Raw genomic sequence first — 22,349 nt, forward strand, 5'->3', positions numbered from 1 at the left:
AAGCCCCCAACTGTCATAAATGTGTGTGTATAGTTGTGATGTCACACACTGTCAGCTGCACCTCATTCTCTTTAACATCAGTGTGCTTGGATCCATGTGTAGGCACACTTTGATACATCTGAATTTTTTTTGTGTGTACAACAGTTTCTGGGTTTTGGCGTATGCCATGTTTCAGTAGAAAATCCACGCGAGTCTTTGTACATGAGGCTCCAGCTGTTTTTACATGTATTAAAATTTGGAGCCAAAATGCCACATAAACTCTGAGGTGGTACACCTTAAAACAACCACAACAAACAAACAAACAAACAATAACACAATAATAAAACAAAACAATGTTTCTTATGAAAGAAATTACCTGATTACGTTCCTTTTAGTTTAACCCTCAAGTCACCGAGTGGGGTCATTTATGACCCCGGGCATATATTTTTGTGCACAGTTTCTCTAATTTTAATCAGAAAAAAGTTTCCTACCATGAATTTGTTCATCTGTTTGTCCTACATTTGTTCATGGAATTTTGCAAGGATCGGCCAATCCGTGTGACAAGTATAATCTAAACTTGTGTGGGGTCACTTATGACCCTGGGAAGATCTATTTTTGACATTATAGCTTCAGATGGTATTGTAATTTGCCAACTCTAATCATTATATTTTCTGTTTTGTAAGGAAGCACGGCCAGCAGACCTAGAATAGCAAGATTTACAGCTGCACAAGCATTGAGACTGATTCTTGATGCCTAAAGTGATGATGAAAAGGATGACAAATATATTAGGGAGTGAAATAAATATGAAAAACCCTAAAACAATCATTCATATAGAAGTATTCCAATGTAAAGCCAGTGGGGTCATAAATAACCCCACTCCGTCATATTAATTGCTAAAATAGCTTGGTTGCTTGAGGGTTAAATGGAAAGAAGCTGCTGCTGGCCACGCCCCCTCCTAAAGAGTAGTGGGTGTGTCTCACAGAACAAGCAGAAGTCCTGATGGGAACCTTTATGTCATAATACACTTATGTATGTGACAGAAGTCTACATGAGCCGTTTTGGGCCAAAATTGTGCATCACGAGAACTTCTATATGCAAAGCTGTAACCATCTTAAAGGTCACTATAAAAGGTACATAAACACAAATTTAGCACATCAAACCCCACCGGTGTTTGTGAATGGACCCCTACTGTGAGTTCAAAATCTTTCACATTTATGTAAGCTCACAGTCATCTCCTCTTCTTCCTCGGTGCTAGAAAGTATTCACAGCGCTTCGCTTTTCCCAGATTTTGTATTCCAAAATGGGTGAAATTCATTTTTCCCCTCAAAATTCTACACACAATATCCCATAATGACAATGTGAAAAATCTTTTTTGAGATTTTTGCAAATTTATTAAAAATAAAAACACAACCTAAGTACTCACATGTACATACGTATTCACAGCATTTGCCACTAAGCTCAAAATTTGTGTCTCAAGACACAAATCTGGGGAAGGGTATAGAAACATTTCTGCTGCTTTGAAGGACCCAGTGAGCATAGTGATCTTCATCATCCGTAAATCCATCATCATCATTGAATCCATCAGGACTCTACCTAGAACTGGCCGCCCGTCTACACTGACTGATCAGGGGAGAAGGACCTTAGTCAAGGAGGTGACCAATAACCCGATGGCCACTCTGTTAGAGGTCCAGCATTCCAATGTGGAGAGAGGAGAACCTTCCAGAAGGACAACCACCTCTGCAGCAATCCATGGTAGAGTGACCAGACGGAAGCCAGTCCTTAGTAAAAGGCACATGGCAGCTTACCTAGAGTTTGCCAAAAGACACCTTAAGGACTCTCAGAACACGAGAAACAAAATTCTCTGGTCTGAGGAGCCAAAGATTGAACTCTTTGGTGTGAATGCCAGGCGTCATGTTTGGAGGAAATCAGGCACCATCCCTACAGTGAAGTATGGTGGTGACAGCATCATGATGTGGGGATGTTTTTTTAGCAGCAGGAACGTGGGAGACTCGTCAGGTTTGAGGGAAAGACTAATTCAGCAATGTACAGAAACATCCTAGATGAAAACCTGCTCCAGAGCGCTCTTGACCTCAGACTGGGGCAACAGTTCAACTTTCAGCAGGATAATGACCCTAAACACACAGCCAAGATATCAAAGGAGTGGTTTCAGGACAACTCTGTGAATGTCCTCGAGTGGCCCAGCCAGAGCCCAGACCTGAATCTGATTGAAAATCTCTGGAGAGATCTGAAAATGACTGTGCATCAACGCTCCCCATCCAATCTGATGGAGCTTGAGAGATGCTGCAGTGAGGAATGGACAAAACTGCCCAAAGATAGGTGCATCAAGCTTGGGGCATCATATTCAAGAAGACTTGAAGCTGTAATTGCTGCAAAAGTGCCTCAACAAAGGATTTAACAAAGGCTGTGAATGGTCATGTGATTTCTTAGTTTTTATTTTTAATAAATTTGCAAAAATAATAAAAAAAACTTTTTCATGTTGTCATTATGGGGTGTTATGAATAGAATTTTGAGGGAAAAATGAATTTAACGGTACTCAATTTTGGAATAAGGTTGTAACATAACAGAATGTAGAAAAGGTGAAGCGCTGTGAATAGTTCCCTGATGCACTGTATTATGGCAGAGACATAGAGACATCATGTCAAATAGAAAAGAAGTTCACTGAATGGTTGTTGGGTTGTTATCTGAAAAACAAATTCAGTTATGTTCATCTGCGACCAGACTGGCGTCCTGCCCAGGGTGTACCCCGCATCACGCTCTGTGACTGCTGGGATAGGCTCCAGCTCCTCCGCAACCCTTAATTGGAGTAAACGGTTGAAGATGAGTGAGTGTTACGTTCATAACAATTGCAAAGTGTGGTCCTGTATTCAAATATGGAAATTACATTATCAGGCCAGGGATTATAACTAATCAATCAATCAATCAATCAATTTTTTTTATTATAGCGCCAAATCACAACAAACAGTTGCCCCAAGGCGCTTTATATTGTAAGGCAAGGCCATACAATAATTATGTAAAACCCCAACGGTCAAAACGACCCCCTGTGAGCAAGCACTTGGCTACAGTGGGAAGGAAAAACTCCCTTTTAACAGGAAGAAACCTCCAGCAGAACCAGGCTCAGGGAGGGGCAGTCTTCTGCTGGGACTGGTTGGGGCTGAGGGAGAGAACCAGGAAAAAGACATGCTGTGGAGGGGAGCAGAGATATGATATGATATCCAGTATGAAGAAAATCCACTGAGCAATTACTGAGATCCAGCACCTGAGGGACAGACACACACACAAGCATTTTTAATCTGGGACATCTCCATTAGTATTTATTCAGCCACTGAGGGGCTAATGGTGAATGGTTGGCTTACTTGATTCTTGCATGCTTGTTGCTATTTATTGCACAAAAATACATGACTTTGAACTATTTACATGAAAATGTAATGACAAAAAAACTGAATGTGTACATTTTTTTTTTAAATAAAACAGAACGAAATCACAGAAAAATGGTTATAGGTTTTGCCTTTAAAAAAAAAACCTCCAGACCAGTAGGTGGCAGTGGCGGATCTGTTGTGTTGTGATAGTCATGAGCGGAAGCGAAGCTGAGGTGGGATAAGGTAGGCTAATATTCGTTAAACAGTGTGAAAGTGTTCCATTTTTGCCTTTTATTTTACAGTTTGTGGTAATCTGAAATTGACGTTTCGTGGAAAGGTCGCTTGTGGGTCTGTTTGTTGCTAATAATTCCTAAATGTACCATTCGGGAACGACCTGAAGGCGACGAGATGTAAATAACATGTAATTTGTCGTTGGAGATTAATAAAAAAAAAAAAACTATCGTTCTATCATACTAAAATGTTAATATAATAAACATATCAAAGTGTTGAGCAAAATGTGCTACTTCTCTGCAATTTCTTGACGAATGTTTTTAGTTAAGCAGGTAGTAGCTGGACGTTTTTGGTCTTCAAGATGTTTCCCCACTCATCCAAATGACTCTTTCAGGTGTTTGTTTTATTTTTGCCATGCAAGTAATTAAAGGATTGGCAAAAAGTCACTGAAGTTCAATCATGATTATGTTACCAGCAAATGTCAGTTTGCATGAATATGATTTTGCTTTTTGCAATAGGTTAATTTGGTAAGGTAATGTGGTAACACTTTACAAAAAGGGTATATTAATTGACATTTGACAATTGACAAGTTATATCAATTATGTAGTAATATACATTGAGAGCTAACTGTGGACTTGAGAGGTCAGAGCCAAACAGGTACTGTCAAATTTTATTTCAGTAGTATCAGATTAAGCTCTGGAACCAGAGGGCCAATTATCCAGATTCTAGTAGGAAGTCCTTTTGAGGCTCTGAGGCCCATTGGGACAGTACTTCTACATTACACATTGCTGATACTGTAGTTTGAAGCAGATGAAAGTCTATGACTCACACCTGTATGGGATGTCAGTCCATGAGATTTCCGGCCTGCCAATAAGTACAACCCCAATTCCAATGAAGTTTGAGACGTTGTGGAAAATGTAAATAAACAGAATACAATGATTTACAAATCCTCTTCAACCTATATTCAATTGAATACACCATGAAGGCAAGATATTTAATGTTCAAACTGATAAACTTTATTGTTTTTGTTTGCTCATTTTGAAATGGACATGTTTCAAAAAAGCTGGGACAGTGGTATGTTACCACTGTGTTACATCACCTTTCCTTCTAGCAACACTGTAGCATTTGGGAATTGAGGACACTAATTGTTGAAGCTTTGTAGGTGGAATTCTTTCCCATTCTTGCTTGATGGAAGACTTCAGTTGTTCAACAGTCCGGGGTCTCCATTGTTGTATTTTGCGCTTCATATTGCGCCACACATTTTCAATGGGCGACAGGTCTGGACTGCAGGCAGGCCAGTCTAGTACCCACACTCTTTTACTACGAAGCCACGCTATGGTAACGGGTGCAGATTGTGGCTTGGCATTGTCTTGCTGAAATAAGCTGGAACGTCCCTGAAAAAGGCGATGCTTGGATGGCAGCATTGCTCCAAAACCTGGATGTACCTTTCAGCATTGATGTTGCCATCACAGATGTGTAAGTTGCCCATGCCATGGGCAATAACACACCCCATACCATCACAGATGCTGGCTTTTGAACTTTGCGCTGGTAACAAACTGGATGGTCTTTTTCCTCTTTTGTCTGGAGGACACGACTGTCCATGATTTCCAAAAACAATTTGAAATGTGGACTCATCAGACCACAGCACACTTTTCCACTTTGCGTCTGTCCATTTCAAATGAGCTCAGGCCCAGAGAAGGCAGCCGCGTTTCTGGATGTTGTTGATGTATGGCTTTCGCTTTGCATGGTAGACTTAACTTGCACTTGTAGATGTAGCGACGAACTGTGTTAACTGACTGGTTTTTTGAAGTGCTCCTGAGCCCATGCGGTAAGATCCTTTACACAATGATGTCGGTTTTTACAGTTTTTCTCCATTGGTTTGGCTCATTTCTTGAAACTGAGATGACATTCCTATAACTATAAGGTAAATTGGCTAAACAGACTTACAGTTCTTCGCAGCACTTCAGATAACCAGCAAAATGTCATATGTCTCCCAAATGTTCATTCTTGCTTCAAAATGAAGTCCCTCTCCCATATAAATAGTCAGTATCATAAAAATGGCATAGATCCTTCTCAGTGCTTGGCACATTTTCATTCATGTCGTCCTCCTGTCAAAATAAACTGGACAGTGCAGCACAACTACATGGATCCTCATCACATGCTCATATCGCTCCAAAAACACACAAATCATCAGTGCCCCCCAAAATGCATTGTCCCTTTGGCATTGTGTAAGTACTGCAAGTCAAAATGCTTAGATGTTTTGTCTTTATGGCAGAGGTCTAGCTAAAGGAATACAATTTTCACACCACACACACTGCACTCATTCTGCTGAGGAAATTGTAACTATTTTTATTCACAAGTAAATTTCTACACATTACTGTAGGTAGGAAAGAAAAAAATACAAAGGAAAATGTATACAATATACTATGTATACAAAATACAAAAACCTGCAAAAACAAAACAAAATACATTAAAGTATGTAAAAAAACAGTCAAGCATCACAAATGAAATACAGTAACATTCTGACTCCTCTGTGTCACTCCCCTCTCTCTCCTGGTCACCCTCCTCATCTTCCTGGCCATCCATCCGCTGCAGTCTGTATGGCCATAAATTCTCATCAACATTGCATCTGATGTGTTCTCTAGCAATGCACGTGGGAAGAAGCGCTGTGAATGCCTGAGCCATCCTCTACACTGATCGCCTGTTATATCATCACAGGCAGCATCCATCGCATTGAGGAGGGACCTCTGGTTCTGAGCATGATGTTCATACACTCTCCATCCCAAGCGGAAGGAAAAATTCCTCAAAAGGATTAAGGAATGGAGAATATGGAGGTAGTGGGACATTATGCATCCCTGGATGCATGTCGAACCATGCCCTGATGCGTGGGCCACGGTGAAAGCTGACATTGTCCCACACAACGACAAACTGGGGTAGGTGGGGCCCTTCGAGACCCCTCTCATTTTCTGGAACTAAATCCAGATACAAACGGTCCAGGAAATGGAGGAGTTTCTCAGTGTGTATGGCCACACCATTTTCAGATATAGCCGCACACATGGTAATATTTCCCCCCCGCTGGCCAGGGACATCCACTGTGGCCCGCTGGCAAATGATGTTTCGGCCACGCCTGCGGCCCTTGGTCAGGTTGAACCCTGCCTCATCAACAATACTAGGATATGGGGGGTTTCATTCCCCTCTAGTGCCAGGATTCTCTACAAAAGAGAAAATAAACCATATCAGTCATATAGATGGGTCACACGGTCACAGCAGTAATACTCTTCACAAAGTCAGTATAACCCACTGTAGTTCCAAACCTAGAGTGCAGGCATATGCAGAGGTTCTGCAGGTAGTTTTCTGACACAAATAGAAGGGAGACATAATGATGACAGTGTTCTGTTACAGTTCTTTGGCGAAATGCTGTGGTCAGATACTGTATTGTAAAGCTGGATTCCAAAGGTAAAGAGGATACTGGTAACCCTCAGAAATTGGAACCTCTGCATAGTGTAGGCTATACAAACTGATAGACCATGAATAATTGGCTTACCTGCACATACTGGTACCGCAGCTCTTTCACTCTGTCTGTGTTCCGTTCGAATGGTACTCTGTAGATCTGCTTCATGGTCATGAGGTTTTTCTTCAGTACCCGGTCTATTGTGGATATGCTGATGGAGTTGATGTTTTGGAAGACTGTGTTGTTTTGGAGGATTGTGTCACGGCTCTGTGTCAGTGTGATTGCATTATTTGCAATGACCATGTTGCAGATCTCTCCTTCTTGGCAATCGGTGAGCAGTCGTCTTCTCCCACCTATCTGACGCTGTCGCCCAATCCTGCTCATAGACACAGACAACATGACTATCTGTAGTGTTTGTCTTATGTCTTTGTTACATATTGTCAATCACTGTTAATGACTGTATTGCGTACTGCTTCATTCTGCTATCATTCTATAGCTTTTGTAGGCTACTGTACTTACAAATGCACCTGCAATACTACTGTAAACTGCAACGCTGTATTTTGTCTAATTTACAGTACAACCATATTTTGTTTGTCATCCCTTACCAAAAATAGTACTTATAAGTATATAAAAGTAAACTAGAAGTATACTTGAAACATACTTGCATATACTACTTTTTGGTAAGGGATGCTACAATAGTGTGCTGTATCATACTGTGACATTGAGGTGAGATTTTGCAGTAGCCTATGGGCCCACACACACACACACACTGAATCAAACACCGGTAACAGTACAGTAAGGCTTTCTTAGAGAATTCTGTAGTTCCGTCATTGCCTGAGTGCATACCTGTTTTCCCGGCAAAAGGTTTGTATGATGGAGGAGACTGTGGAGCGTGGCACATTAGGCTGCACTCGGCGCCCTGCCTCTGCCATTGTGAGGTGATGGTTGACTACATGGTCAATAATGGTGGCCCGAATTTCATCCGGACAGGATGATGTCTGCGAACTCCTCTTCCTCCTATTCCACCACCGCGCAACCCCAGTCCTCTTCTTCCGGCTCCTCTACCACCACGCACCCTCATCCTCCTCCTCCTCCTCTCCTCTTCCTTCTCCTTCTCTTCCTCTTCCCCCTTCCTCCAGGTGGAGGTTGGGCCTTGTACTTGCGGTTCTGTCCATGTTGACATTGGAAAAAGTACTAGCACCAGGCAAAGCTGTATATATACAGCAATGCCAGCTTCATAAACATAGACAACACCTGTCAGGTAACTCAACAAACTGATTGATTGGTCACCTGTAATGTGGGACACTCCTCCTCATCAAAACCTGCTTTCACCTGTTACCTACTCACCTGATTGTCATGAATGTATGAATGTTCCAAATATGTGTGCTGTATTGTATTCCAATTTCTTAACTAATTTTGACAATTGAGCAGACTATTCTGCAGATGATGACTTATACGATGAAATTGTGCGGACGTTTTGGAGAGAACAACCATTACACTGAGAACCAACCAATTAGGATAGATCAGCAAGATGCACTTTTTTGGAAATGTAGGCTGATTGTGTTAATGTAGGCCACTTGTACATAACCATTTGCAAAGATGTACTAAGTGCTTGGAACATGTACAAGGCATTTGAAATGTGATGAAAGCAATGAGAAATGCCATTCTGTCTGAGAAACCGCAAGTTAGTTTGGGGATTTGTCATGTCATTTTGAGAATGTCATCTCAGTTTCAAGAAATGAGCCAAACCAATGAAGAAAAACTGTAATGCAGTGCCACCTGAGGGATCGAAGGTCACAGGCATCCAGTGTGGTTTTTGGCCTTGCTGCTTACGTGTAGAAAGTTCTTCAGATTCTCTGAATCTTCTGATTATATTATGGACTGTTGATGAAGGTATCCCTAAGTTCCTTGCAATTGAACATTGAGAGACATTGTTCTTAAACTGTTGGAATATTTTTTTTCATACCATTGTTCACAGGGGTCGTTTGACCGTTGGGGTTTTTACGTAATTATGTATGGCCTTGCCTTACAATATAAAGTGCCTTGGGGCAACTGTTGTTGTGATTTGGCGTTATATAAATAAAATGATTGATTGTTCACAAAGTGGTGATCCTCGCCCCATCTTTGGCTTGTGAACATCTGAGCCTTTTGGGGGATGCTCCTTTTATACCCAAACATGACACTCACCTGTTTCCAATTAACCTGTTTACCTGTGGAATGTTCCAAACAGGTGTTCTTGAGCATTCATCAACTTTCCCAGTCTTTTGTTGCCCCTGTCCCAGCTTTTTTGAAATGTGTTGCAGGCATCCCTTTCAAAATGAGCAAATATTTGCACAAAACAAAAAAGTCTGTCAGTTTGAACATTAATATCTTGTCTTTGTGGTGTATTCAATTGAATATTGGTTGAAGAGGATTTGCAAATCATTGTATTCTGTTTTTATTTACATTTCACCCAACATCGCAACTTCACTGGAATTGGGGTTGTAGGCAAGGATTCAGATCCCGCTCATGCTACCTGTGTGAACTTGGACAAAGACACTTCATCTATGTTGTCTCAGTCCACCATGGACCAGCAACCAACACCTGTTAAGAATTCATGCACATAAAAAGATTCACAGGGTATGGTACAAGATCTGACACACGAGGTGACTGTGAGGTTAATCATACAAGGACCACCTTTGGTCAGAACGTGTTATCCATAAAAGGTGGGCAAGCTTGGAACAACCTCACAGTCACAATCAGAGAGAGCACCACTTTCAGTACTTTCAAAGGACAATTGAAAACTTGGTTACTGGCAAATCAGACATGCAACCATCTGTAGCCTATAAAACATTTCAACTGTGGAGGCAACCATTTGAGTTTCTTTTTCAGTTATATGTACACGATGCCCTTGTGTATTTTATTTTATTAAACAGTTTAGTAGTCTTTACACAATAAACTTGTGTATGACACCCTGTGCAATATTTACACTTGTGCATGTGCAAATAAGTGTATTGGGCAATGTGCAATACAACCTAGTACTGTAATGTGCAATTACAACCAGGCACTGAAGCACTTTGCCCGTAGCACTTGTCACTTTAATACAGTACTTTTGCACCTCAACACCCATCATAAAATTCTTTGGTTCCTCCACCTGTCGGCTGCTTATTAACTATCAATTATTACTACTTGAATTGTAAATATTGGTATGCCATATTCTGTTTTCATTGTTTTTCTGTCATGATTAATTTATTTTGGTATGTTGTGTGGTCAGTCTGTTTCTATGTTACTGGGACTACGGCCTGGAAATTAGCATTCCTGCTATAATCCGGCATATTTACATGTAACAATGTTCATAATATGCATTGTCCCATTTCAAATAAATATATATATAAACCAAGCTGTAATGGAAGCCAGCCTTGGCAGGGGAAGTAACCTGAGTCCGACTGGTGAGTCGGAGACTCTCATCCGCTTCACGCTATGGAATCGGGATATAAGCCCCAGCGCAAATGGGTGTCAGAGCCTCTGTAGGATACAGTGCCAAGACAGTTGAGTGAAATGTCTTTTCCAAGGATGCAGACTGGTAGCCTGAGGCACACATGCGGAATTGAACTCTAGTATATTAGTAGTCCAACTACTATCCCACAGAACCACCTGCTCTGTTCATACAGACCCTACCCAAGCAAACCTCAGTAAGAAGAAAATCCAGATTTTATCACCTCTCAATAATTATCTCATTTGACAACTATAGAGTTTCCTCTTAAGAATTCTGAGAAACAAATACTTTAGAAAGACTGTTGAAAACAGGCCCGGCAGCAGAAAGTCAGTTCAGCAAAATCAGTTCAGATATGCAGTTGCAGATATGCTTTTAATATAATACATTTACAGCTAGTTTTCTTGAGATGAGTCAAGAAATAGCTACAAGAATGTTTCCAATTTGGTAAATTTGTTAAGGTTCATAAGTAGTTGGACAGTGATACAGTTTTTGTGCTGTTGTTTTTTTTCCGGTACACCACAGTAGAGTTGAAACAATCATGATATGCTGGTCGTGTAGACTTAGCTTCAGTCATGATATGCTGGTCGTGTAGACTTAGCTTCTGAACAACCAGGCACAGATTAAAATAAACAGATATTTGAGATTTCTCATCATTTTTGTAATTAGGTGACATTTCCTGTGAAATAATGGATCGCACTGAAATAGAGGCCATGGCTGCATCACCAGCTGGCAGCGACATCGGGGATGCAGGATCTGCTGGACGGACTGCGTCTGCTGAGGTTGATGACCTCTACTACATTCCAGAAAGAAGAGCTTCTCTGGACCTGGGATGGGATAGTAGTGACTGGTATAAAAAATATTTATATTACTCATGAGTTTTTATCATCTCTGTCACAGTGTTGGGTTGTAACACATTTAATTTCCATAGTTTCCTGACAGGCTTTAAGTAGAAATTTAAGACTACAAACAAAACTGTTCTGGGAATGGAAGTGGTTGTTTTGAGTTTTTTGTTTTGTTTTGGTTTTTTTTTTTAGATGCTGGTTAATTATTGTTCTTTATTCACCAATTTTCTTCAGTCTGAACATTAATAACATAAAAGTACAGCTAATGTGATTACTCCATAATTAGTACATTATCACTGTGCTAATGTTTTTAGGCAGTGGATGGAACAGGCTTTGTCTCCATCCCAGAGCTACAGTTCAATGAGAAGTGATGATTATGGCTCCTCTGATGAAATGGAAGATAAAGATGGAACTTGTACAAGGTAAAAAAGAAAACAGGTTTCAGTGAAATCTGCCAGCACCCTGATATCGGTGTGTGTCTGTGTGAACGGGTGAATGTGAGGCATTATTGTAAAGTGCTTGGAGCTTCTGATTAAGATGGAAAAGTGCTATATAAATGCAATCCATTTACCAAACAAAAGTATATGAAGAAAGAGAACTGCAACAAATTAATTGTTTCTGTTATCAGTGTATCTTTTTTGATTTATTGTAAATAAATTCATCTGTAAAGTGACAAATGTGTTGAAACTGCTGTTTTTAGTTTGCTTTTCTTATATGACCAATAGTTTCAAACTCAGGAAATCTAATTTGGAATTATTTTAACCCTCAACAGTCCATGAACTCACCTGTGCGTCCCCATCAATGTCTATTATGTCTCTAGACCCCAGACAGTTAAACAAGATGAAGCAAATCATTACATGTAAGAAACACTAATGCTATGCATTATGCTTCATAAATAGCTTGCAATTTTTTAAGATTTTTTCTGTTTAGCTAACCATCTCATTAGTAAGTGATACTACTGACTTTATTAATATGCAAAATACATAAGCAGCAAAGACACTTATTACAGTATTTATCTTCACCAAGGCTCAAAATGTCACTTCTCAAAATATTTGGAAGTTCTTTTTAAATTATTCAAGTGTAGTCCCTGCATTTAGATCCACCTAACAGTGGAATTTCATCCGTTCCAGGCCACGCTAAATACATTTGTTTTCGGGGAAAAAAAACAAAAAGTTTCCCTCTTCACAGAGTTGTCTCAAAATACAATGGTACATGTTCATGAGTAAGCACAAACAGCAAATTTCATTTAATTAAAAGTAAAAAAAAAAATACACTTTCTTAACTCACCACATTTATCAAGACGTCCTAAATGTTAATGGAATCTACTTCAGGAAAGGCCTAAACATGCCACTAAGTGTCCCAGAAAGCTGTTTTATAAAATGCCTTTTCTCATAATGGACTGGGGTGTTGTGAAAACCAGTGACGTAGGTGCTTTTGTTGGTGAGGAAAAGTTTAATGACCTTGACTTTGTGGACGATACTGTGATCTTTGCAGTTCCCTGATTGTACCATTTGAGAAGGTGAGTGAAGAATTAGAATGTCTGGGTTTGGGACTCTTACTTTCAGTGACTTCCTGGTCATGGCCATTGAAAGTGTTTCCGTATGTGATGAAAGTGTCAAACTTGTAGAGGCATTCACTTATCTCAGCAGTGACCGTCATGTCTCAAGGTCCTCGATCTTTGAGATTGAGAGACACCTGGGTTAGGCTAATGGAGTTATGAGGTCACTGGACAGAGGTATTTAGTGGTGTTGATATTTTCAGGAGAATGAAGGTCCAAGATTTTATCCAACATGTAGGTTCCTCAGTGTGATGTGTGGTTGACTGCAAAAGGTCATCCTGTGTGTGCACAGCACCAGTATGTGTTCACAGACCTGACTTGCTCATAATAACAATGTTCTCAAGTTTTGTAAAAAAAAAAAAAAAAAAATCTGTTCATCGGCTTGCCAAAAACTCAACAAAGACACAAATCACACTAAATCTGGGACGAAGCTGTGCTCTTCATGTTGTCACTTTCATTGTGTTCAGTAAACTGTAATGGCTAAATATAATGCAAAGTCCTGTTGTCTGCTTATAGGGTCCAGATGGACAAAGCAGATTCCTTCTCCAGCTGCTACTCCCTAGATAGCGATGACTGTGAAAGAAGAACACGCAAGTAAAAATACACCCATGTTATGAAATCTGTACAGGTCGGTATGTGTGACTCAGTTTCCATGTCTTAACTTTACTGTGATATTGCCAGGGATCGAAGCAAAGAGAACATCACCTTTGAGATGAGTAAAACGCCCAATTTGATCCAAAATCCAGATGAGTTTAGCCACCCCTCTCTCACAGTGAAATCCACATTCAAGGTTGGTTTGTGTTTTAGCAATTTAAGAAATTGTAAAAAGAATAAACTCTCAAACATGGAGCTTAATTTTATTCTTCCCTTTTCAACCAGACTATTATGATGGTGTTGGACAAGTTGTCAGAGGGGATTGTTGGGAAATTCAGGCAGATCTTGTGGAAACATTATCCGCAGTCATTTAACACTAACCCCCACAGTGTGGGCACAGTGGACAAAGTGCACCTTGTGGACCACTTGTTGGAGTGTTACAGCCTGCAGGAGTCATTACAGATCACTAAGGCCATTCTTGAGGAACTTGAACTGAAGAATGTGGTTCAGTATCTGCAGAGATTGTGCATCATTAGTAAGTATTTTCTTGCATATTTGTGTGTGTATGTGTATGTATGTTTAATATATATATATAATATATATTGTACATGTAATGTACAGTTTCATGTACACATTTTATTTAAATTACCTAATAATGAAATCAATATAATAACCAAAACAAAAATATTGGATTATATACATGAGTATGTAAAGTCTCTAGTAACACACACCAAATCTTCACTTTTACAGCATTTTCTTCTCATAAGTCTGGATCCAAAACCAAATGTCATTTATCATTAGTAAATAGAAGAGGTATATCTGTCTAGTGTTGTCCTCACAAACAATGTGAGCGTGTAAAACGGAGATGATGGAGAGAGCATGAAGACACACAAGGCAGCACTGAAAGAATTACAGGCTTCAGTCGCTGTGATTGGAGAGACTGCATAGAGCCACTTGGATCTGTTGCTCATTAGCTTTACGGAGGAGTGGCGCAAAGAAAGACTTTAAAAAAAAAAAAAAAAAGGGAGACATAATCTTATCAACAGTTTGCCAGAAAGCACATGGGTGTTTTTCGCCTGAGTTTCATTTGTTCTGCCAAGTGTAACTTTAGAAATATTTATATAATGAAGCATACCATATTTTTCGGACTATAAGTCGCACTTTTTTACGTTTTGGCCGGGGGTGCAACCTATACTCCAGAGCGACTTGTAAATGAAAAATATACCAGTAGATTCTCAATTAATTTACCGTAATAAAACAATTTTACGTGAGAGAGTCACTCTATATTTTTAAAATGGCCACCGGAAACGGAAATGCAATGCATCATGGGCACTGTAGTATGGTGGCTGCCCTATAGGTCACGGTGGTCGCGATAACCAATCAGAACAGAACATTGGACGCGTATTCCTCACCTCACCCAGACAATGATTGTGAAACAGCGTGTGAAGCAGACGAACACGGTGCTTGCTGTTATTCCGGGAGAGCTAACAAAACAGCTTCAACCCTTGGATATCAGTGTGAGCAGAGTGTTTAATTTGACGCTGAGAGCTGCGTGGGAGCACTGGTGAGCGACGGCGGAGGATTAGCGTCTGCACTTTGAAGGAGCTGGCGTCGACACCACGGGGAAGTCATGAGCTGCGCAGGTCGGTGCTGTACGAACATCGGCAGCTGACACCTGGTGTGTACTATGGTCCACAGCGAGTAATATGTTAGAAAAGAACCATGGTGCGGGTTGTGGTTCGGCTCGCAATGTGGTCCGCAAAATACAAACATATCCGTAGGTAAAATGCAGCTCATGAGAAGGCACTCAAGGCTTGTGTGACAGTTCCTGCGACTTCTGACTACCATAGAAAAATAAAAATTTCAACATTACTGATAACTTAACAAGACAACGGAGAAGGCCTGAAAAAATGCCACCAAAAAGAAAATCATACTGTGCAGATTACAAGTTACGACTAGTGAAATATGCATCCGAAAACGGTAGCCGTCACAATATTATCATCTGAACTTTTCATGATAAGTTAACATACCTGTATGTCCATGCGACTTATAGTCCAGTGCGACTTATTTATTATGGTTTATTTTTCTTATAATGGATAAAGTGGCTGGTGCGACTTATAGTCCAAAAAATACGGTATTTGTGATTATTTGATGCAATTTAAAATAATGTGTGAAAGTAGGAGTTCATATACAACCTCTGTGTTTAGACAGAGAAGTATAAAATAGTTTCATTCTCCCTCTGAAAATGAATAACTTTTTTTTTCTCCCCAGATGAAGTACGTTATGATTTAAGTATGATCCTCAGGAGGAAGTACAGCATTGTGCACGAGGACTTGGCCATGCAAGGAGAGACTAGGGCTTTTGAGGACATATTCTCTGATCTCTACATTACGTCTAAATGTGACAACGGTCCAAATATGAGCATGAGGTCATGCATATAGAAAAGCTGGATACCAACCGGAATGCGGGAAAGGAGCTGTCCTGTAAAGACATCTTGAGCCCTGAAAGTATAAAGTGTTCACTTAATAAGCTTGTTTTGACCTTTGGGTAGCAGGATCAGGGAAAACAATGGCAGTGAGAAAGTTAATCCTCGACTGGATAGAAGAGCGATCCCATCAGCACGTGTCTTTTCTTTTCCCCTTAACATTCAGAGAACTCAATGCCTTTGAGGGCTCCAATGTCTCTTTGTTGGGCATAATACAGTCACTCTACCCAGAAACCAAAAAATTGAAAGATGAGGACTTTAGAAGTGAAGAGTGCCAAATGATGTTTGTCTTTGATGGGCTGGATGAGTACACTGGGGAGCTTGACTTCTCAAACACAGAACTTCTGGGCGACCACACAGATCTCACTTCCCTTAATGTCATAGTGGTCAACATCCTCAGACAGAGACTTCTGTACCGTGGAATGTTCTGGGTGACATCTCGGCCCCAAATAAAGCGCTGCGTTCCTTGGGATATGCCTTGTGATAAGCATGAACTGCACGGTTTTCGTGACTCTGAAAAGGAGGACTACTTCAGGAAGAGGTTTAAAGACTTGAATCAGGCTGCTCGAGTGATTGCCCACCTCAACTCTTCCAAAACTCTCCAGATCATGTGCCATCTACCTTTGTTTTGCTCAGTGTTGGCTGATGTCTTTCAGAGAGTATTTCAGGAACAGGGGCCACAAGCAGAACTTCCCAGGAGTATCACCTACATGTACACAAACCTCCTGCTTGTGCTCCTGAATCTACGCAGCCTCAGAGCTCCAAACCGCAGCTTGGAGGAAGAGAGAGTTCCTCATGAAACTTGGAAAGATGGCCTTCGTCATGCTAGAACGAGGTCAGTTCAGGTTTTCTGAGTCCCACTGGAAAGAGTTTGGGGTCAGTGATGAGGAGGCAGTGGTTAAAAGTGGTCTGTGCACCCAGTTTGACATTAAACCATTAGTCTTGGTACATGAGCGAGCATACAGCTTCATACACCCCACCGTGCAGGAATACCTGGCTGCCCTTTATGCGTTTCTCTCCTTTAGAAACCACAGCATAAATGTTCTTGAGCAGAAAGTGAAAAAGAAGCTGCCAAAGATGCTAAAAATGTTCAAAGAGATGGACTTGTACAAGAGTGCTGTGGACAGAAGCCTGCATGATGAAGGCAAACTGGACATTTTTCTGCGTTTCCTGTTAGGAATGACATTAAAGACCAACCAGCAGCTTCTCCAGCGATTCTGCACCTCTTCTGTGATGTGTCCATCTGTCATTGATGATGCTGCCGCCCTCATCAGCAAGAAGATTACAGAAAATAAGTATCCAGGCAGGGTTGGAAACTTGAAGTGCTGCCTGGTTGAGCTGGGTGTGGGAGCCTCACAACACCTTGGATCCTAAAAATGGCGATTACTGAAGACCGTTTTTGTAATGGACCAGAGATATCAACTGAAACATATTTGAAGACAGTTGTTTTCCTGTTCACTAAGACAATGACTGGATGGATTTGGAACCAGGTCTGTCCAGAGGAGCTTTAGGTCCTGCTGCATTGACTTTGTGCTTAGGGAGACTTAAATGAACTGCACTACATGAACGTCAGCTGTGAGGCCATGGACATGTGGCATATCCATGAAAATGATCCGCCACACAGATGCCTCAGTGTTGTGGACCTCTGCACCTGCAAAAGGCCAAGGCTGCATTCAGTTATCACTTCGTGATTCGACAGACGGCCTACTTTTATAAGGTGGAGATGGACTGATAGTCAGCCTGAGTGGTTGTCAAACTACAGTGCGTCTGTAAAGTATTCACAGCTCTTCACTTTTCCTACATTTTATGTTACAGCCTTATTCCAATATGGAGTAAATACATTTTTCCCAACAAAATTCTACTCGCAACTCCCATAATGACAACATGAAAAAGGTTTTTTGTTGTTTTGCAAATTTATTAAAAATAAAAAAAACTAAGGAATCACATGTACATAAGTATTCACAGCACTTCAGTTTTTATGTTACAGCCCTATTCTGAAATGGATGAAATTAGTTTTTTCCTCTAAAGTCTACTCGCAGTACCCCATAATGATAACATGAAAAAGTTTTCTTTTTTTGGGGGGGGGTTGCAGATTTTATTTGCAAATAAAAAATAAATAAATCACATGTTCATAAGTATTCACATCCTTTGCTAAATACTTTGTTGATGCACCTTTGGCAGCAGTTACAGCCTCAGGTCTTGAATATGATGCCACAAGCTTGGTGCACCTATCTTTGGGCAGTTTTGCCCACCTATCGTTGGGCAGTTTTGCCCATTCTTCTTTGCAGCACCTATCAAGCTCTATCAGGTTGGATGGGGAGCGTCGGTGCACAGCCATTTTCAGATCTCTCCAGAGATGTTCAGTCGAATTCAGGTCTGGGCTCTGGCTGTGCCACTCAAGGACATTTACAGAGATAGAATAGAATATAGCCTTTATTGTCATTGTACGTACAGTGAAATTTGTCCCCTGTATTTATTCTATCCTAATTACAGTTAGACACAATCCAACCACTAGGAGCAGTGGGCAGCCATAGTCTGGCGCCCGGGGACCAACTCCATATGTAGAGACACCACTTTGGTCAAGGGCAGAGAGAAAGGATCAGACCCTAAATAAGCATGTTTTTTTTATTGTGGGGGGAAACTGGAGTTGCCAGAGGAAGCTCACGCATACATGGGGAGAACATGCAAACTCCACACAGAAAGAGGGGAAGCAATCCCACAACCTTCTTGCTGTAAGGCACCAGTGCTAACCACTAATCCACTGTGCTACCCATGCCCTGAAGCCACTCCTTTGGTTTCTTGGCTGTGTGCTTTGGGTCATTGTCCTGCTGAAAGATGAACCGTCGCCCCAGTCTGAGGTCAAGAGCACTCTGGAGCAGGTTTTATCCAGGATGTCTCTGTGCATTGTTGCATTCATCTTTCAATCCTGGCTAGTCTCCCAGTTCCTGCTGCTGAAAAACATCCCCGCAGCATGATGCTGCTGCCACCACCATGCTTCAGTGTAAAGATGGTGCCCGGTTTCCTCCAAACATAACACCTGGCACATCAAATAGTTCAGTCTTTGTCTCATCAGACCAGAGAATTTGCAAATTGCAAGCTGCAAGTGGACTGCCATGTGCCTTTACTAAGGAGTGGCTTCCTTCTGGCCACTCTTACCATACAGGCCTGATTGGTGGATTGCTGCAAAGGTGGTTAGCCTTCTGGAAGGTTCTCCTCTGTCCACAGGAATGCTGGATCTCTGACAGTGATCATCGGGTTCTTGGTCATCTCCTTGACTGAGGCCCTTTTCCCACAATCATTCCGTTTAGACCTACGTCCAGCTCTAGGAAGAGTCCTGTTGGAACTGAAATTCTTCCATTTACGGATGATGGAGGCCACTGTGTTCACTGGCAGCTACAAAGCAGGAGAAATTCTGTATTCTTCCCCAGATTTTTGCTTTAAACAATCCTGTCTCTGAGGTCTGCAGACAATTCCTTTGGCTTCATACTTGGTTTGTGCTCTGACATTCACTGTCAACTGTGGGACCTTGTACAGTAGTGTTCAGAAAAATAGTGCTATTTGACTAAAAATATTAATCCAGGTTTTGAGTATATTTCTTATTGTTACATGGGAAACAAGGTACCAGTAGATTCCGTAGATTCTCACAAATCCAACGAGACCAAGCATTCATGATATGCACACTCTTAAGGCTATGAAATTGGGCTGTTTGTAAAAAAAAAAAAAAAAAAAAAAAAAGTAGAAAAGGGGATGTTCACAATAATAGTAGTGTGGCATTCAGTCAGTGAGTTTGTCAGTTTTGTGGAACAACAGGTGTGAATCAGGTGTCCCCTATTTAAGGATGAAGACAGCACCTGTTGAACATGCTTTTCTCTTTGAAAGCCTGAGGAAAATGGGACATTCAAGACATTGTTCAGAATAACAGCGTAGTTTGATTAAAAAGTTGCTTGGAGAGGGGAAAACTTATATGCAGGTGCACAAAATTATAGGCTGTTCATCTACAATGATCTCCAATGCTTTAAAATGGACAAAAAAATGTGAAGAGACATGTGGAAGAAAATGGAAAACTATCAAAATGGATAGAAGAATAACCAGAATGGCAAAGGCTCACCCATTGATCAGCTCCAGGATGATCAAAGACAGTCTGCAGTTACCTGTAAGTGCAGTTTTGCTGTGACAGAAGGCGCCTGTGTGACGCTAATTTATTTGCAAGAATCCCCCGCAAAGTCCCTCTGTTAAATAAAAGACGTGCAGAAGAGGTTACAATTTGCCAAAGAACACATCAACTGGCCTAAAGAGAAATGGAGGAATATTTTGTGGACTGATGAGAATAAAATTGTTCTTTTGGGTCCAAGGGCCGCAGACAGTTTGTGAGACGACCCCCAAACTCTGAATTCAAGCCACAGTTCACAGTGAAGATAGTGAAGCATGGTGGTGCAAGCATCATGATATGGGCATGTTTCTCCTACTATGGTGTTGGGCCTATAGATCGCATACCAGGTATCATGGATCAGTTTGCATATGTCAAAATACTTGAAGAGGTCATGTTGCCTTATGCTGAAGAGGACATGCCCTTGAAATGGGTGTTTCAACAAGACAATGACCCCAAGCACACGAGTAAAAAAGCAAAATCTTGGTTCCAAAGCAACAAAATTAATGCCTTGCAGATGTGAAGAAATCATGAAAAACTGTGGTTGTACAACTAAATACTAGTTTAGTGATTCACAGGATTGCTAAAAAAAAAAAAAAGCAGTTTGAACATAATAGTTTTGAGTTTGTAGTGTCAACAGCAGATGCTACTATTATTGTGAACACCCCCTTTTCTAATTTTTTTTACTAATAGCCCAATTTCATAGCATTAAGAGTGTCCATATCATGAATGCTTGGTCTTGTTGGATTTGTGAGAATCTACTGAATCTACTGGTACCTTGTTTCCCATGTAACAATAAGAAATATAGTCAAAACCTGGATTAATCTTTTTAGGCACATAGCTCTACTATTATTCTGACAGGTGTAGACAGGTGTGTGTCTTTACAAATCACATCCAAGCAACTGAATTTACCCCAGGTGGACTCAAATTAAGCTGTAGAAACATCTCAAGGATGATCAGTGGAAACAGGTTGTGTCTGAGCTCAATTTTGAGGGCAAAGACTGTGAATACGTATGTACATGTGAGTACTTACGTTGTTTTTTATTTTTAATAAATTTTGAGTTTCATGGCAAAGGGAGTGAATACTTATGTACATGTGATTTCTTATTTTTTTTATTTTTAATAAATTTGCAAAAATCTCAAAAGGCTTTTTTTTCCCACATTTTCATTATGGGATATTGTGTGTATGATTTTGAGGGGAAAAAAATTTCATCCATTGTGGCATAAGGCTGTAACATAAAATGTGGAAAAAGTGAAGCACTGTGAATACTTTCTGGATGCACTGTAGATCCAGGGCAGTTGCGTAGTGTGCAGATGCATCCACAGTCCTATTCACTAAGCCCCTCTTTACACAGGACGGTGGCAATTGTCTGTTTTGAGGCTTAAAATGCACCTGATCTGCAGAAGTGACATGAAAGCACCTTCCTTTGTAACCTCTTCAGCAGCCCTTGTGCGTGTTGGTGCGTGTTAGTGGCGGTTCTACACTAAATTACTCCCCAGGCAATACCCTCTCCGAGCACCCCCCAAAAACACACAAAATTTTGCACAGACATTTTTGTAGTATTTATTACTATTTTACCTGAGGCCATCAAATATGGCCATTGGGTATTGCGAAGGCTTTGCATCCGTCTGTCTGTGCTCAGCATAGGTCCAGCCTTATTACTGCCAAAGTCTTCAAATTCACAGGGAACATTCTTGGGACACAGACCTTCAACACGTTAAAAGATGGCTAACCTTGACCTATTTTCAGAGGTTAAAAGTCACATACTGTTTCAATCTGTTCTGTTCTTTTTTTTTTTTTTTTTTTTTTTTTAAGTGGTGGGGGTGACAGCCAATCAGAGTGAAGGGGGAGGGTGTGACGGCCTCGCTGTCTTGTAGCGGGGCGGGCCCATAATCAGGGGCACCTGGGCCCGGTGTCCCTGTCTCTTAAGTGGGCCCAACTAATTCATTTTGTTCTCTCCCTCTCTTTTTAGGATGTCTCGCTGCGCTGACCGGTAACAGAGCACCTTTTTGCACAGCTGCACATCTTTGCACCTTTTAATTTGACTTAAACTATTGTAAATAAATACTTCTTTTTCTAATCCTCTTGTTGTGTCTCCTCCTTGTCACTGTCCTCTGAGCCACGGGCACGTGACAGTCACGCCCCAGGAATGCTGATCAAGTGACATAATAAATTTTAGTATTTGAAATTGTGCTTTAAATAAAACGTG

The 22,349-nt window shown here is 40.9% G+C and overlaps 1 protein-coding gene across 1 annotated transcript; it reads left to right on the forward strand.

The window, feature by feature from the left end:
- The first annotated feature begins 8,032 nt into the window (after positions 1-8,032).
- Positions 8,033-17,400, forward strand: LOC117517977 (protein NLRC3-like). The gene is given in 9 exon segments (XM_034179095.1): positions 8,033-8,183; positions 11,180-11,360; positions 11,670-11,777; positions 13,430-13,507; positions 13,595-13,703; positions 13,793-14,036; positions 15,773-15,928; positions 16,038-16,777; positions 16,779-17,400. Coding segments are annotated over 9 exon segments (2,355 nt in total). The 3' UTR covers positions 17,367-17,400.
- The last annotated feature ends 4,949 nt before the right edge of the window (positions 17,401-22,349 follow it).

Source organism: Thalassophryne amazonica, chromosome 9 (genome assembly GCF_902500255.1).
Source record: "Thalassophryne amazonica chromosome 9, fThaAma1.1, whole genome shotgun sequence".
Classification (NCBI taxonomy): Eukaryota; Metazoa; Chordata; class Actinopteri; order Batrachoidiformes; family Batrachoididae; genus Thalassophryne; species Thalassophryne amazonica.